The sequence below is a fragment of the Typopeltis vanoorti genome, chromosome 19 (genome assembly GCF_054136105.1).
Source record: "Typopeltis vanoorti isolate ZY-2024b chromosome 19, IOZ_Tvanoo_1.0, whole genome shotgun sequence".
Lineage (NCBI taxonomy): Eukaryota > Metazoa > Arthropoda > Arachnida > Uropygi > Thelyphonidae > Typopeltis > Typopeltis vanoorti.
In genome coordinates, this window is record NC_143567.1 from 43,609,457 (window position 1) to 43,626,660 (window position 17,204).

General features: G+C 34.1%; 1 protein-coding gene across 3 annotated transcripts in view; it reads left to right on the forward strand.

Annotated features, from left to right (window-relative positions):
• LOC150096050 (protein lin-28 homolog) overlaps positions 1–17,204 on the forward strand; it is a 283,502-nt gene that overhangs the window by 60,397 nt on the left and 205,901 nt on the right. The window contains exon 1 of one of the 3 annotated variants that reach the window (XM_090409218.1): positions 8,581–8,717. The exons of the other annotated variants lie outside the window; for them this stretch is intronic. Coding sequence (XP_090265344.1) covers positions 8,681–8,717 — 37 coding nt within the window. The 5' untranslated portion in view covers positions 8,581–8,680. Of the gene's footprint in view, positions 1–8,580; positions 8,718–17,204 lie in introns of those variants that run through there. 3 annotated transcript variants of the gene reach the window in all.

Consider the following 17,204-nt stretch of genomic DNA (forward strand, 5'->3'; position numbering starts at 1 on the left):
ACTGAAGATATTGTCATAGTCTTTTCGGCCATATTATATTATCAAAAGAACAGCAAAAGGGTGGTATAAATCCCATAATACCATGATTAGCGACATTGCTTTCCATGTGCTGCTTGGCTGCTAGTCTACACGTGCGTTGGCGGAATGCGTGAAGACAGAAGAGGGGAAAAGAGGAAGTTTTATTATTATTATTATTATTATTATTCCTGACACCTCCAAGGAGTCCGAAGACTCATCGCGGGAGGACACCTACAACTGTCTCAACCACTACACCGAACCTCTACTACGAATCATCTCCATCAACGCCATCTACCGCCCACCTCCACTACAACTAGTATTCTATGTCTGTAAATAGCGTGTGTTCTGAAGGGCCGATTTGTCTGTATGCGGGATGAAAAACCCGAGTTTCCGGAGAAAAAACCCTGTTACCTCCGTATGAGATCGGCTAACTCACCTTCGATTGAAAATCGTCCAGATAAAGATTCCTTCCGTCGCGACGAGAATCGAACTTTAGGCCTATTCCAATCGAAGGGCGCAATGTACCGTCGTTCTTCCAATTGCTCTACGGAGGCGCTCAAACCAGAGTAAACCTTTTACTCTGGTTTATTGTGTCGACTCTTGATGACCCTATATACTGAAGGGAAGAGTAGGTGAAATAAAGCCTTGAGGTACTCTAGCATTAGTTGAAAAGAGTATAGATAAAGAGCTGGTTGCCAATCGAAGCAGTGAGCAGTCATAGAGAAAGCTAGCCGTCTAAAAACAAAAGGTACCAGTGTGCCACAATTGGAAAAATGTTAAACTCAAATGCCTTTGATACGTGAAATAACAACATGGGTTTCTCGAAACTTTCCATAAGCGCCCCCCAAAAAAGTGAGTTTAATAGATATCTCCACTGGAGCAGTGTCCGAATGGCAGTTGGTTGGAGAAAATGTCTTTCTGTTTCAGAGAATAGGTAGAAACTGAGAATTTGAAAATTATTATCACTACTTTTATTATTGAGGATGAGGAGTCAAAAAAAAGCGGCTCGAAATAAGAGTTAAGTTAATAAGTTAATTAAAGTTAATAAGATTAACTGTAAAGAAAAGTACTATGAAAATGAGAAATCTTCTTTGGCATCACATCCCAAATTTACCACTTTTTTCTGATTACCTCCGAAAGCAGGTGGAAAAACAATAATGTGACCTCCGGTTGAAAGGAACAGATTTTGAATTTCTTCGCGGATGCAAGGAACATTTGCAAAGTGTCGTAAGCAAAAATTGATTTAGCCTGTTTCGGACAAAATTCTGAGTATTTTCTCCAACAAAACAAACTTGTGAACATATCCAATTAAGTAATATATACTGGTCATGTGACCTCAGTGACCGCAGTGTTAATTCTATACATAAATTAAATACATCAAAGTTGGAGGTATTTAGGATGATATGTTTCGTATAACAGCAGAAAATTTCCCTATGGCATTAAAATATTTGGAAGGAGAAAAAGAAGAATATGCCAATAAGCGTTATCTTTTGATAGCATCACAACGGAACTATCTGAACGTAAAGCAGGTGCAGCAAGAGGCTAAACGTACCATGCCTTTCGGGCATGTGGTAAGTTCTAACTTTTGAACGTTTCGAAATCATTTTTTTCCTTTATTTACAGCTTTACAAACGAAGAAAAACAAGTTTGTGATTCTAATATTTACCATTATCATGTGATTTAAAAAAAAGTCCAAAATTTGCAAACTGGTCTCAAAGCTCGCAGAGAGAAAGAAAACGCAAACGAGTTTATTAAAAGGGAAACTGAGATCTGTTAATCTTATTTGTCTCAAATGGATAGATGCAATAAGGTTAACAGATTTTTTTCGAGCGAGGAAGAGTTAGCTGATCTATAACGGAAATGAAAATTTAATTTTTTTAATTTCGAGAAATGCAGTAAGACCTGCTTGAAAAGACGTCTGATTAACAAAGGACGTTGACGGTCACATTTGTCTCGAAGTTGATTCTAAATTAACTTAGGTCCAAGCCGTTCCAAAGATGTGACTCAATAATACCCAAAACACCCATCAGAACAGTGAAAGAAAAGAGAAATAACTGTCATATCCAAATGTAGTAGCACATACAGGCGACTCCGTAAGGCCCTTTATGCTATTAAAATTAATTTGAGAATATTTATCCGATTTCTGTAAACATACAGAATATCACAAGATCGAAACTTATTGGATCTACATGTTTTCAATCTACATACGCAAGAAAGACTATTTTATTTCATACTGTGAAATAAAATACTAAGCCATTTATTATGCAATAAGCCATTTGGATCGGCTTGCGAATTAAACAGAAAATTAATCACAATGAATTATGTACACTTTACATGCTTTGTATATGTTATTTAGTATTTTCAGTGTACATAAAAAATAAATGCTGAATGCATAACAAATTAATCAGTTTTCAAAATTCGTATTATAATTAAAATCAACAACTGGCTTCTATCCTAATTGCCATCCAAAACAAAATAGTAAAATCTGAAATTATACGATGCACAGTAATCACGGAAGTCGCCTATGTGGCTCACTTATCAAACAAGTTTGGAGATACCTAGACAGCAGCTTTTAAATATTGTCCTCCGTTACGTTACCGAGCCGTTTTGTGGCGCACTGCCAGAATGCCAGCAATGGTAAATATCTACTGTATTTTACAATAAACTTACAGTTGCTTCAGAGCAGGTGACAGATACCTGACGTTTGGCACGTTAGGGATGTTACCCTAAGGGTAACATTTTGATGGATAAATGGGGAATTTTTGATAGAAGGAAAGAGGACATTCATATATGTCAAACATTTTTTTATTTAATCTGATAGCTTTATTCCCGAATGCAAGACTGCGAGAGTGATGGAGTGACAGAAAACAGACAGATTTATTTATTATTTTTTAAATGTTTTCAAAAGGGGGAAACCAAATCCAAATACTCCAGGAATATTTTATATGAAAAATAAAATGAAGAGCATTTATGTTTTTATAGATTGATCTTTATAGCCATTTTGGAGTATAACACAGTGCAGTCACAAGAGCCAAATACCTCATTATCCAGTTTATGGCCAAAAGCCTTTCTGTCTCTCTCTCTCTCTCTCTCTCTCTCTCTCACTCACACACACACACACACACACACACACACACACACACACACACACACACACACACACACACACACACACACACACACACACACACACACACACACACACACACACACACACACAGAGTCTTATCGCTGTGTGAAAGGCTTTTGGCTATCTATCGCTGTAAGGCAGCCAGATGGGAGTTCTCTCCTCTCTTCCTAAGTGTGTCTGTCGGTTCTTGTCTGTGAATTGTGAATAGATCTGACGGGAAAGGGGAGAAGGCCGCAGAAGGGGAGGAAGTGTGTCCTGGACCCTTGACGGGAGGAATGATTTAGTGTTAGGTTAATGGTCAGCTTGAACCGGATGGCATCGCGATGTATACTTGTGCTGAAAATACTTCGGTTCTGTATCCCTCCCCTCTTCCCCTAACCTATGCCTGTTTTCAGTGAACTTCGGCCATCTCCTCTGAGGGGCTTGGCTTTTGCATCTTGACCGCCACAACGGAAAAGCTGAAGCTCAAATATTCGCAGTTTATATATCTCGCTTGTTTTCCCTTCCAGTGTCAAATGACCGGAAGCTGTTTATAGGATTCTTCGATCAGATTTACTTCAGAAAGAGACAGACCTTTATATCATGGCATCTATACGAAATAAATATACAAGCGCATACATATTAGGGGGGGGGAATACGTTAATGAAATGTTAACGCTTGAAATATTTACGAATTCATGTTTATGATCCTTTTCACAAGCGTCCTTTAAAATTATTCATGCCATTCTGTGATCATTAGATTTCTCACAGAATTAACTCCATCGGAAGCACTCGTTTTTAAATACTGTAATATGTTCAAAGGGTTTTTCCGATAAATCAAGAAATTAATGGTTGGGTCATTTAGCAATAGATACAACTTAGATCATGACATTATGTCTGTCAATTATATATTTTTAAGCGAGTTTGTCTATATTGCACGTAAACTAGCTAGCAAATGTTTCTAGTTCCGCTCTAGAAAATCTTCGGATTTTTCACGGAACTAATTCTTTCCAACTAGGTGGAACCCTTTCCTTTCCAATTAGGTGTTACATACTATTCTTTTATCTTCGCCTCGAAGACAATTCTTCAAGCATGAAGTGAACAAAATACAAAATTTTTGAACTTTCTTCCTATTTTGCTTGGTATGTTCATCGAAATGTAGAGTACATAGTTTGCTAAAATAATATCAGAAAAAAGCACACACGATTATTATTTCCAATTTTCTCACATACACTCGATATCTCATTTACGGGTTCAGTTCGGTACGTAATGGGAACGAATAAGAGACGCTGTTTGCCGAGGTTGTTTCTGAAAGGAGAGCACTTCCGAACGTCGGTGAAAAGAAAAAGTTCTCATTAGAAGAAAGTGTGAGGTCGCCTGTTTCCAATCTTCGCTACGTTTAAACACACCAAAATGATAACTGGACCTAATGATCCTTCTTCCCTGTCTTTTCTCTCCAACTAGGACAATTAAGGCAGCATCTTAAGGCGATGACGTGGTCTTTCCACCTCACCACCATTTCGCCAACTAATTCAATTTCCACATAAAATGTTGCCAATATTAGGAGTACGCGTTTCCATTTTAGCCCCTGGCCAAAGCCGTTAGAAAGATGACCGCGGTCATATCACCCGTGCGTGCCCTATTCCCGCTAGCTCGTTCGCTGCCCCTGTGACCCTTGCTTCCATTTCTCCTCCTATGTACAGTCGTCGTTGTCATCACGATTATAGCCTCTCTTGCAACCTTCTGGGACCAAAAACCCAATAGTCTACAATAGTAATAGCCTATCTACCCATTGCAAAACACAGCTAGTTTGACTTCCGACTCTACACTCTGTTCTGCATCTCGTTCTCTCTTTCTCTTCCTAACTACTTCGCTGGCCTTTTTTCTCTTCAAATTATGACAAATTATTATTGTTTCAATCAGTCATTCAAGACCTATACATAAAATAAAACTAATCCCGCTAAGAACTCAACAGAAAACGAGGAATTAAAAAAAAAAAAAACCTGCAAAGTATACCCTATTTGATCACAAAAGAAACGAAGATATTATGAAAGAATTAAACCAAGAACCAGTAATAGAAAAAATTAAAAAATATAAACATAAATGGATGGAACACGTTCAAAGAATGAAAACAGAAAGATTACCAAAAACAGCCTTAAAGTACAAGCCATTAGGAAAAAGAAAACCAGGACGTCCTCTTAAACGATTCAACGATGACTTCTAAGGCCGGAACAGGCCATGCTAGGTGTAAATCCTTGATACGCATGATGATGATGATGATGACGAAAAAAAAAGGGATAGTAACAAAACTACATTATTAGCTGACCGTGTGTGTGTGTGTGTGTGTGTGTGTGTGTGTGCGTGCGTGCGCGCGCGCGCGCGTGCGTAGTCGGAAAGAGAGGCAATTATCATTTAATTGCCTCTCTGTGAATCTTCTACGATAACTGTACCTTCTACCCAACAAGACATAAATATCTCACATACTTATCTGAAAACTGCGCCCTCAGTGGTCATATCAGGAAGTATGCCATAAAAGTAACAAGATAAGTATGCATAGCCTAAACCTTCGCATTGGACTTATCTAGGTAGGAAGTGATTTGCACCGAACGCCTAAAGGCAGGGTTTGCGTAGATTACGTTACTTTACGCCAGGTGTCAGTATCAGAACCATTTATTACGACAGAGCTGGTTAGTTTTATAAATAATCGCCAAGTAATCAATAATAGAATTTATTTATGATAACTGAGATAGCGAATTGTATAAACAGAAACAATTATAAGTTACTTCCTGCGGTTACAAAATATGATGTTTTTTATATGCAATACATATTTTTCCTTCTTTACTTTGATAATTGAGGAAGGGCTTTCACTCTAATCGACCAGTTCATCTAAAAAAGCAATTTGCTAAAATAAATCTATAGAAACTCTTTTTAAGTTTCTATAAATTTATAGAAAAAAAAAGCACTTCTTTTTAATGAATAGGCAAGTATTTTCAACAACAGTATGAAAGTTTGGAACTGATAAAACTATTAACATAAATAAGGACCGCCATAGTGAACGATCTGCAGGAATTAGCTAATCAGTTTTTCAAGAATATAAGCTATTCATTACTAGTAAGAAATTAGAAATACAGTAAGAAATTAGCTATTTATTACTATATTCCGATCTTGAAAAATGTTTTATGCAAAGGTGAGCAAAAGATGATGACACTATAACATAAGAAAGTGACTATTGGTCTGCAAAAAAGCAGTATCTCTCTCTCTCTCTCTCTCTCTCTCTCTCCCCTATATACATATATATATATGTTTTGTTTTGAGGAAACAGGTGGATGTGACCATGTTTCTATGGCTACAGTAGGTCTAGCTTTTAGCAGCTCAGTTGTAAAGAGCGTGCTACTATTTCTGAATAGTTTGTGTTCGTGTATACGCCTGAAATATTCTTTTAAATTAAAAAAAAGAAAAGAAAAACGAAATAGGTCATGTTTTAGTACGTGCCGCGCGCAGGAACTATATATTTATTCATCCAATCTAATTCTGTTTTATCCTTACACGCTTGGATTTTCAGTAATTTAACGCATCCAGTTTGCCTGTTTTGAGGGATAAAAAAACCCCTCACATGCGTAAGCCGTCGGCTAACTTACGTTGAGTGAAAAGATCTGATAAAGGTTCTTCGCCTCATAGACGGATTTCGAATCCACGTCTTTCCAATCAAAGGGCTTCATAGAAATCGACTGAGCTACAGGAGGCTTTATATTTATATAGTTGAATATTTTTACTTTATTTCCATTCAAATATTTAAATGAAAGATATGAAATTTTCACTATATCAATAACACCGGAAGCTTCGTTCACGTTGGTTATCTCAAAAGTAGATCTCATATATTTTAGGATTTTTTTATGATTTTATTATATATATAGTTATATACCCAGCTCCAGAGACCTTTACTCGCTAATTACTTGGTGTCGTCAATTTTTTATATAGTTACTATCTGGTGCAAATATGTTTTTAGTTACCATCGAACTATTTATGGTATAAAATGTATTTTTAGGTAATAAGTTTGATATAATAAATAGAAATATAATAACCTATAATTAATATAATAAAATAAAATATAAATGTTGTTTAATATCTTGTCGAAATAACAATTATTTATTATTTTCCTAACACACACACACACACACACACACACACACAAAGTCCCGAAAAATAGTGGCTATGAGATAATCTCAAATATAGCACTGCCCTCAACATATAATAGCATGTTAGCCCAAACATATAATTAAATAAATAATTAAATAAAAATAAATGTATAAATCTGAGTAGTTAAATTTGAAAGACTTGCAAATAGTTTATTTGAAATTCGGGATTATATGACGAAAAAAGTATCGTATCCAGTATCAAGAGATAAATCAATATACGAAGTCAGCAAGAGAAACAAATCACTTTTGTCAAACGCCTTTTAAGTGTTGCGCAACCTAGAATTTTTAAAAGCACTAACAAATTAATTAGTCCTACAACTGAAATAATGCAACGGTTTCCGACAATAGAAAATGCTACTTATGAGGTATAAGGATTGAAACTATCGTGCATGGCTGCTATCTCGCTTACAGTGCGTATTGTCACCATTAGAAATGGCCTTATTTCTAGTCTTCGCATTCTATTATTATATAAAGGTCTATGAACAACTCAGGAATGAAATACTTTTGATTACAATACTCAGAATACTTCGACTATAAAATCAGAATTTCAACACTTAAATATACAGTCTACAAAATATGTGCTTAAGTCATTTATCATACTTTGCTGATCTACAATCCGGAACTGGAATTTTTTTAAAATAAGTTATATTAGATTATTAAAATATTTGGATTGTTTGGAATAGGAGAAATATGTTTCTAAGTCATTATACAGGATATAAGAAATCACCGGTATTACTCTTTAATATCAGTTCACCCCCACAGAAGGTTAGTAACCTGTAGACAACACTGACTATGGGTTAAGGTGTCTATAGATGGGCTAAGGGTTAAATAATCCGAAAACTTAGCGTTAAAGATCAACTTCAGCAATCCACCTAGGGTCTGCAATAAACAGGGTGGTATTCTCACACTGGGAATGCAGTTCCTCTACCACCTAAAAACCAGAAACACGCCTCTGACATATCCGAAAAATGTTTGTAAGCCATTCAGAAATATTTTTCATTTATCATATACCTGTAAAAATGTTAAGCAAATAAAATATAGTCAGTAAGCATTATAGTTAAGGCTGTCATGCCCTCACTTTCCATCTACCGTTATTTTATTGTGTCACGTTTCGTGTCCGTCAGTTCGTCAAAGAAACATGTTTTTCACTCGACTCGGTCGGTCACTCCGAAGTTGGCCACTAGAGAGCGTTAGCTTGTTTGACGGCCAGGAAAAACACCATGTTTTGGCTATTGACGCTTCCGCCGAACAGTATTTGCTGAAGAGCGGTCGTATTCTCACGTGGCCCGCCGAGTCTCCTTTTCTGTGGGGTGTAGTCCATTGTACGGAAGTAAGCTTTCCAGCAGCACACAACGTGAATGCCGAGGTACATCCAGTCTGGATTTACAGAGAATGGTAAGTCTCGATTTTTTTTTTTTTTTTAAACAACGTACTAGAAAATTCGATCGCGTATAAGTTAGCTGAAATTGCAAACATAGGTAAGATGATTTAACATTTCGTACAAAAACAGTCGAAAATGTTGTCCGAGGAAATAGGTCATTATCTCAAAGTTTCTTGTAGTGACTTCTGTAGAGGTGACGTAAAGAAAGCCGATTTTTCGTTTAGTTGACAAACTTCTGGAAGATGAGTGAATACTTTTTTTTTTCTTTCGATTTTCGATAGACTATAAAAACAAACCATTTTTAGTCTAATCGACATTTTAAATTTCTTTGTCAGGTTATGTTAGCATCGGCATGAATATACAAAACACGATAGACAATAAATATGCATTCGGAAATGTGTTAACTTTGTCAAAAACAAAGGAATAAATATTTTTCATGTCGACCAATTTGAATTTAATTATGACAATCAGCTGGGATTATTTTAACTCTGATTAAATTTTTACTATCGATCCATATGGTAGTAGCAATTGAAGCTTCTTACACGTTCCATTCAAAAATGATTTTGTATCCTGAAATGGAGTCATAGCTTCTGTAGACATGTTTATTGCAAATTTTTCCAAGTTAACTGTCAACTTGATTTATATTTCGGAATATTAATAAAGACTATCGAGATCATAGATCATGTTAAGCGTGATCGTTATGGGATTAACACAAGTCACCTGTAACAAGTTGTAAGAGATGTTGAGTGGTTCGCCTTGCAACTACTTTATGTCGGTTGTTTAAGGCAGGTAATTGTTCGTGTTGGATCGAATCATGTTGCAGGATGTTTGGGATGTTTGTTTTTTAAGGCGTTTTATCATTTTTTTTATAAACAGTAGTCACGTATTATGTAGCAATTTAGAATTTTCGGTGAGTTAAGAATATTTACAAGATTTTATAAATTTTGTAAATCGCAACTCTTAATATTCTGAATTTAATTCAGATATCCAAGTAGTTGCAAGGCGAACCGCTCAATATCATATCACTTCTCTCACAGCTTGTTACAGGTGAGTTGTGTTAATGGGATTTCTGATTACATTTTGATCTGCAACCATCAGAACTTTTCATTAATTATTTTTTTTCATACAAAACCATTAGCTCTTAATAATGTATTTAAAAACGATATACTTAACTTAGATTACTGCAACAACTACTATGTGACAAGGTTCGAACTCCATTAACATGTGGCACATACGAAAACAAGGGATAGAAACAGTTTGAAGGAAGATGTTGGAAGAAATAAGAACAATCACGGTGTCATAGAGTATTCCGAAACAATATTGTCATGAGAGCTGTTGAATTGTGATAATGTGATATTCGGATTTGAAGAGTAATTGATAATCATTGATAAAATCTTTTTTTTTTTTTTTAATCTGTTGGTTAATTTAGAATTCATTCCAATTTAAATTTAACTTTAAAATATTTTATTTTTAAGTTTTACACAGTCGTGAATTTTAGAGCCTTTTAAATAAACATTTTTTCCTTTTAATCAAAATAGGAAAAGGAGAAATAGCTGAATACAATTCCAATATTCAAATTCGGATAGTCGAAAATTTGTAACACTCTTCAAAATATCATTGGATAGTGGCATAATGTAATTACATTTTGATCATCTAAGCTGAATTAATCTGAATCCAGCTTCAACATTATATTGTTTAAAGAGCTAAATGATCAGTCCCGAACACTGACCTACTTTATTCAGGAATGACAGTTGCCAATCTATTTTATAGACCGAACAGAGGAGTCAACCATTATCACTCTTAAAACACACCCATTCGTTCAGCCGTGAGCGTATTCAAGAAGATGTATTTAAGGTGTGCTGTGCTACATCATCTCACTCATTCCATAAAAGCTGAAAAAAAATGCTCTTTCTGTTTTCCGGAAAAAAAGAAAAAAAGAAAAATTGAGTGATACATCGCACGATAAAAAAAAAATCCCGAGCATACTTCTCTTCATCCTAAAATAATTCCAGGATGCTTTGCTAGGATACCGTGTTACATTCTGGGATATTCCTCCTTCCTACTTCGTCTTAAAAAATAAATCTCCCAACTAGTCTTCTATTAATTTTATATAAGTCACTTACAGTGGAATAAGTATTTATTAAGAGGGAATTTTCGATGTAGTTTCAAGACCATTCTTAATGCATACAGTTAAAAAGAGAGCAAGTGATGTTCACTTCAAGAAGAAGAGCTCGATCTGTAACTATTAGAAGTAATGGAAAAGACACCGAAAATTATCAGTTAATAAATTAATTAACACAAGTCAGTATTGAGTAAAATAACTCCCCAAAACTGGGAAAGTTTAAAATAATAATTTTTGTTCAGGTTAGAATGATTTGCTCCACAGTTTTCTTGATACAATCTTTCTACTAAAATTTGTCCCTGTAAGGCTAAAAACTTAGTCTTATTCCAACGAATCCTGTGTTCAGTAGATACAGCATGCTGGCAAGATGGGCAGGGATGTAATCCTGATATTCTTCTATGTATTTGAGCAGACCAACCTGTCTGTTAATAATTGAAGCCACATGAGCTAGGAATTCTAACTTCCTTGATAGGAGAGATAAAGGAAGATGTTTATCCTTAGGAGAGCGTAAACCGAATTTAATTTACAAATTGGAAGGAAGGAGTAAGATAACCTTCATATGAACGAATTTTAAAATGTAATAATGAGTCATCATTTTTATATATTTATAATAATTATATGAGATTACTGGTGAGATATTAATAATTTGGTCATAAGAATGAAACGGAACTAAAAATATAATAATAAAATAAATAAAGTTATTTTTATTTTTTTTATTTTTAGAAAGAATGCATCTGAAAGAAGGGTTGAAGCAGTTAAGATCAAAGAGTTAAATACTACGGCAGAAATTAAAAACGTTTAGGAAAATTGTGGGAAAAACAAAATTTGATAAGATTAGAAGAGAAGAGATATAAAAAAAGTACATTGCAACGCCTGTGATCGAATAGATAGTAAAATGGCAAAAAATAATTGCACAAAAGCATGTTCAAGGAATACAAAATGGTAGAAGAATTACAAAAATTGAAAAATGAAAACCGTGGCCAAATGGATATTGTTGCAACAGGTCTAAGAACCTAAGGCGACAGGAAAAAAAAAAAAAAAAACGAAGACGAAGAAGAAGATAGGAATAGAGACGGGACCTTCAAACTTACGTAACTGATATAAATACTTTCTCTACTTGGGAAGAAGGAGAATTTATATAAATATAAATGTGTTCACTTTCAATATAAATAAATATAAATAAGTGTTAACTCTTTCCCCTTTGAATTCTAGTAGTCTACTTGGAAGGAAAGAAACTGTAATAGAGCTTAAAGTTTAGCAAAAATAAAAAATAAAATAAAAATTATTTGAGTTTCTCCACGAAAAAAAAAAAATTGCTGTTAATAAAATGCCATAGTTATTTAGTCAATATCATCACTGGCAATAGGGAAAAAAAAGTGCATCAGTTTTTTTTTTTTTTTTTCCCCAATATGTATGCCATTCAGATTTTGGCATACAATCGTATCACTTAGAGAGAACCATTTTGGGACGTTTCTTTATTACTGTCCTCAGGGGTTAAGTCTGTCGAACATTGTTTTTCTTTACAGCTCAGCTCTTCACACTTTCGTGCGAGACTAGACTATTTCTTTTTTCTGTTATGTTTTTGAAGAGCCAGACAATGTCACCTCGACTTTTTTCTTTTAATTTTTTATATTTTACTTCGACTTATGTTGTTCATTTTGGCCCAAAGTCAAACTTTGTTTTACAATCAACAGTTCTGTTTTTTATGGTCAGTATTTTTTTTTTTGTGCATATATTTCGAATTTTCAATTTTAAAGGAAAGAAATAGTGGAAGAGTGTTTATATTTTTATCATCTAACGAGAATATTTTGAAAGTATAATCGGAGGGAGGAGAAGAGTTAATTTACATTTAGAGAAAAATGAAAAAGAGACGAAATGGGAAGTATGTAATATTCACATGATTGAAGATGAATTACATGCTAAGCTATTTTTCTGTAATATTATGTTACGCACGAATGAATTTACACATCAAGAATTAAAGCTGTTGATATACGTGCACGAACTAGTTTTAACTGTTGATGTAAACTATTTTGCGAGAAAGAACGAGATTACGTTAACAGTCAGCCAAAATATTTTCTTCTCTTCAAGTTAACTGATAAGATTAGAAGAGAAGAGATATAAAAAAAGTACATTGTATAATGTACTTATCACAGCACCTTGAATATATTTTTCCAGAATAGTACCGCACTACACAGAGAAATTTTTACACCTAATCAATGCATACTTTAATGTGATGTATTCGGCTTCTTTACGCATGAATAACATAAGCAGTGCCAAATTATAAATGAATTATCTTGCTTTAAACAGTATATACTTTAAGATATTACAGTATAATTTTAACAGATACACTAATTTAGATAGTTTTATGATGTGTGCTTAAAGCTAAGCTTGTGCGTTTTATTTTCTGTCAAGTTGTTACTCCGCAGTATCAGTTTATTTCAAGGATTTTTTTTTTTTAAAAAAAAGGGGAATTAAGTTCATAGTAAAATATTCCATAGTGAATTATTACTGGATTTTTTTCTTTTTAAAATTAAAAAGAAAAAAAAGACATTGAATATGACGCAACATATCATAAGATGGAAAAATATATTGTTAAAAAGAATGGTCTGCCACATGGTTAACAAATATTTTTGCCTAATTAAAATCCACAAATTCGACTTACAGTTTTTTAATAAATAAAACAATTTTTATTAACGCCCTACTTATAGAGTAAAAATATAGGAGAAATCTCTCTTTATCGGCCATTTGAAGAATACGTATAAATCCCCCCTCCCCTCACCTCCTTTCCGACCTTACCCGTTACGTTAAGGTCGGAAAGTATTTATTGCATTTGTTAGCAATGTCGCACTGGACATTACATGGACAATATCCAGTGCGACATTGCTAACATGCAATAAATACAGCAATCAACGAACGCTCGTCTTAGAAAATAGAACAACATTGTAGAACATATGTCTTAAAACTAAGCTTAATAAAATCAGATGTGAATTAAAAACAAAAAATATATAGTAAATCAGCAGACATTTGGAATTATTCACATTTCATATCATATACTCTCCCTATGGCATAAATGTGTTGCGTCTTGGTCTTCTCTAGGTGAAATAGGCCAAGGGTTAAATAATCAGTACCACTTGCTATTAATTTAAACCTTTTATTGGTTGGCTTTGGTTAGAAGGTTTTTTTTTTTTTAAGTGCCTCCCACTTGCGAAAAGATATAAAGCTACAGTACAGTACACTACAGTGAGTAGGCTGTATACGATGGAGTACATCGTATACAGCAGTGCTTCCCAACCTTATGGATGCCAAGGCCCCTTTTGGAAAAATTAAAATATTTCGCGGCCCCCATCGAAAAGAAATCGTAATATAGACATATATTATTATAATATTTATTGTATTTATATTCAATACAATTTATGTTCAAGATTTTGCATTTGTCTTCTTTTTTTGTGTTTCTTATCAATATACCTTTGAAATGAAACTTACATGAATAAGCATATATTTATTAATATTCATTAATCGCCAAAATACGCAAGAAGCAAAATTTGTGAACCAACACCGATGTGTGATTTTTTCCATTAAAATATAAAAAAGAACAAAAAAGAAATAATAAATAATAAAAATTAAATACGTTTCTTTTAAGATTAAAAAAAATCTACTTAGTCATAAAACATTTTAAATTTGTTTTCATTATTTCACGGCCCCCGCAACAAAACTTACGGTCCCCAAGGGGGCCGCGGTCCACAGTTTGGAAAGCGCTGGTATACAGGATCATCAATGGGCAATTCACATCCAGGGATTTATTATTAACAATTAAAAATAAAACAATTGGTACTAACAGAAAACCATCTCCTGCGATTAGATAATGTAAAAATCATTAATAGATAACCTAGTTACAAAAAAAAAAAAAAAAAGCAAGAGACTAAGTTAATTTTTAGTATTATTCTAGTATTATGGTACAGTCAACCAATCAGAAAAATATCACGCGATTACTAGCGAAATATAATTGTAAGTTTAATTGAACAACACGTCTCATAAACTGCATGGAAAAAGAAATTTTAGTTTGATAATAATTAAATCCCAATACGTGTTGAAGGTGGACATCTGAATAACATATAATAATTATGTCTGCCATGCACTGCACAACCGTGCAGTGCATGGCCTATGCACAACATACGATGTGAGAATTTTTTTTAATTTTTTTTTTTTTTTACCAAATTACAAATATATCAGTGTAGTTATTTTCCAGAATTTCTCTTTGTTCCCAGTAAATAATGAAAATAATAAAAAATGGAATGAGAGTAGGAACAGTTTGAGTGTGACTAACACCAAGCAAACCTATACGAAGCAGGAGAGGAGACTCTCGTCTTATGGTTTTGTCAGAGGATTGTGGTGGTAGTAGTCAGTATATAACACACCTGCTACTCATTTCTGTCTTCAGCACCGCGTTAGTCGGGCTCAAGCTATGTGAATTTGGGATTGGTTTTCCTCTGAGTGTTTTGGTTTCTTTCTCTCTCTCTCTCTCTCTCTCTCTCTCTGTGTGTGCGTGTGTGTGTGTGTGTGTGTCTCGAAAACATAAAAACAAAATCGTTCTCCAAACACACTTTTGTTACCTTAGGTCACTTTAGTACTCAGTAGGAGTTAGGAAATTCTTAACGTTCATACCGTTACCATCTTATTTATAGTGATGTGTCTTAGTGGATATCATTCTAGATTCGCAATTTTTTTAATATAAAAACTTCTCAAATATGCCTTCAAAATATTTGGTAGATTTGAGATAATTTCTGTGTTTTTATTTTATGGAAAAGAATGACAATAAAAAAAAAAGTTTCGGACCGCCAGATGATATTGCTGTATTTAGGGATAGGATGAGCAGAATCTGTTACACCTTTTGCAACTTATTTCACCATTGTATGTGCGTTATTGAAAAGTAATACTTTGTAAAGTGTGACAGTTGTGTTGTGCTGTTTGCGATTAAAAAAAAAATCAGTCTTTAAAAACAGGGCGTGTGCGTCAAGTACTACTTCAGATTGAAAACAGACGGTAACAGAAATCTTCGATATTCTAAAATGTGCCTATGAGTATACTGCAAACATTTGGTTATTTTTCCAAGATCAAAAATAGTATGAAGTCTACTGATGATACAAGCCGTTTGAGAATATCCATCAATGAACAAAACTGATGGCAATTAGTTGAGGTAGAAACTTTATCAGATGGAATTTCATTTGAATTTCTGCTGCAAAATTTCAAGCTTTGCCTATCACATTTTCCATAAGAAAAATGTGGTTAGTAAATTTCACTACGAAAAAATATACAGCCTATATTTACCGAGTACAAAACACATGACGGCTGCAAATGTTTTTATAAATGTACGTTATTAAATCAAGGGAGCTACGTCGAAGGGGACAGTACAATCGAAAATCGTGTTTGAATCTTGGACTTGATTGATTTAACCCAGAGAAAGCATTAATCCTTATTCTATCTACATATATAAGAAAAAGCTTTGTCATTTAAAAATAATATTTTACTTCGAGCTTCTCTGATTTCAATGAATCGCGTCTTTTCGGAATTATTTAATTTTCGTAAGTTCATTCATTTCACGTTGAGGATCTAGTTTGTTAAATATGCTTATGCAAAAAGAATACGTCGTTTATCGAACAGTTTGTTTCCGATGATTTCGATAACATCTCACCTCTTAATTTAACTTGTATGGATGAAAATTTAACTCATCAGAGAAGCTTACCGTGGTATATATTTCTAATGCTCTTTCTTATGTTTTAATTCATCCCAGTTGATGGCAATATGGCCATACTTTTCAATATTCATACTAGTTCATTAAAACTTAGGGTTGCAAAAAACGCAATGCCTGTACTATTAGAAGAGCATTTGTTGTGATGGATAGCAAAGAGATAGTCACAGAAACGTAAACGGATAATTATCGAATCGCCATTGAAATATGGCGAGTACTATTATTGAATTCATACAGAAAAAAAAAAAAAAAAGGAAGTGGGGGGGGGGGTTCTATGTTTTGCTTCTCAAAGTGAAAACAACCAAGCTCGAGGTATAAATCAAAACGAAACTACCTGTGTATTGTTTTAGATGTTAAATCTTGTTGATAAATGTCAAAATATATTTTACTTCAAAAGAATACAGAACTTATTAGCAATTAAAATTAAAATAGGATAATTATCGAATCACTTTGGCAAGTCCATTTTTGCCATTTTTCTTCTTTGGGTTGATGCAGTGTCATTTTGATGCATAACTGTATCCAGTTGGGAATGCTAACACAAAAGGTGTCACGGGAGCCTGACCCAAGATGAGCACCTCGTCTGCTTACTAACGGTTAAGGGGATCAGAGTTCATTTCCCGAACAACCTTGACC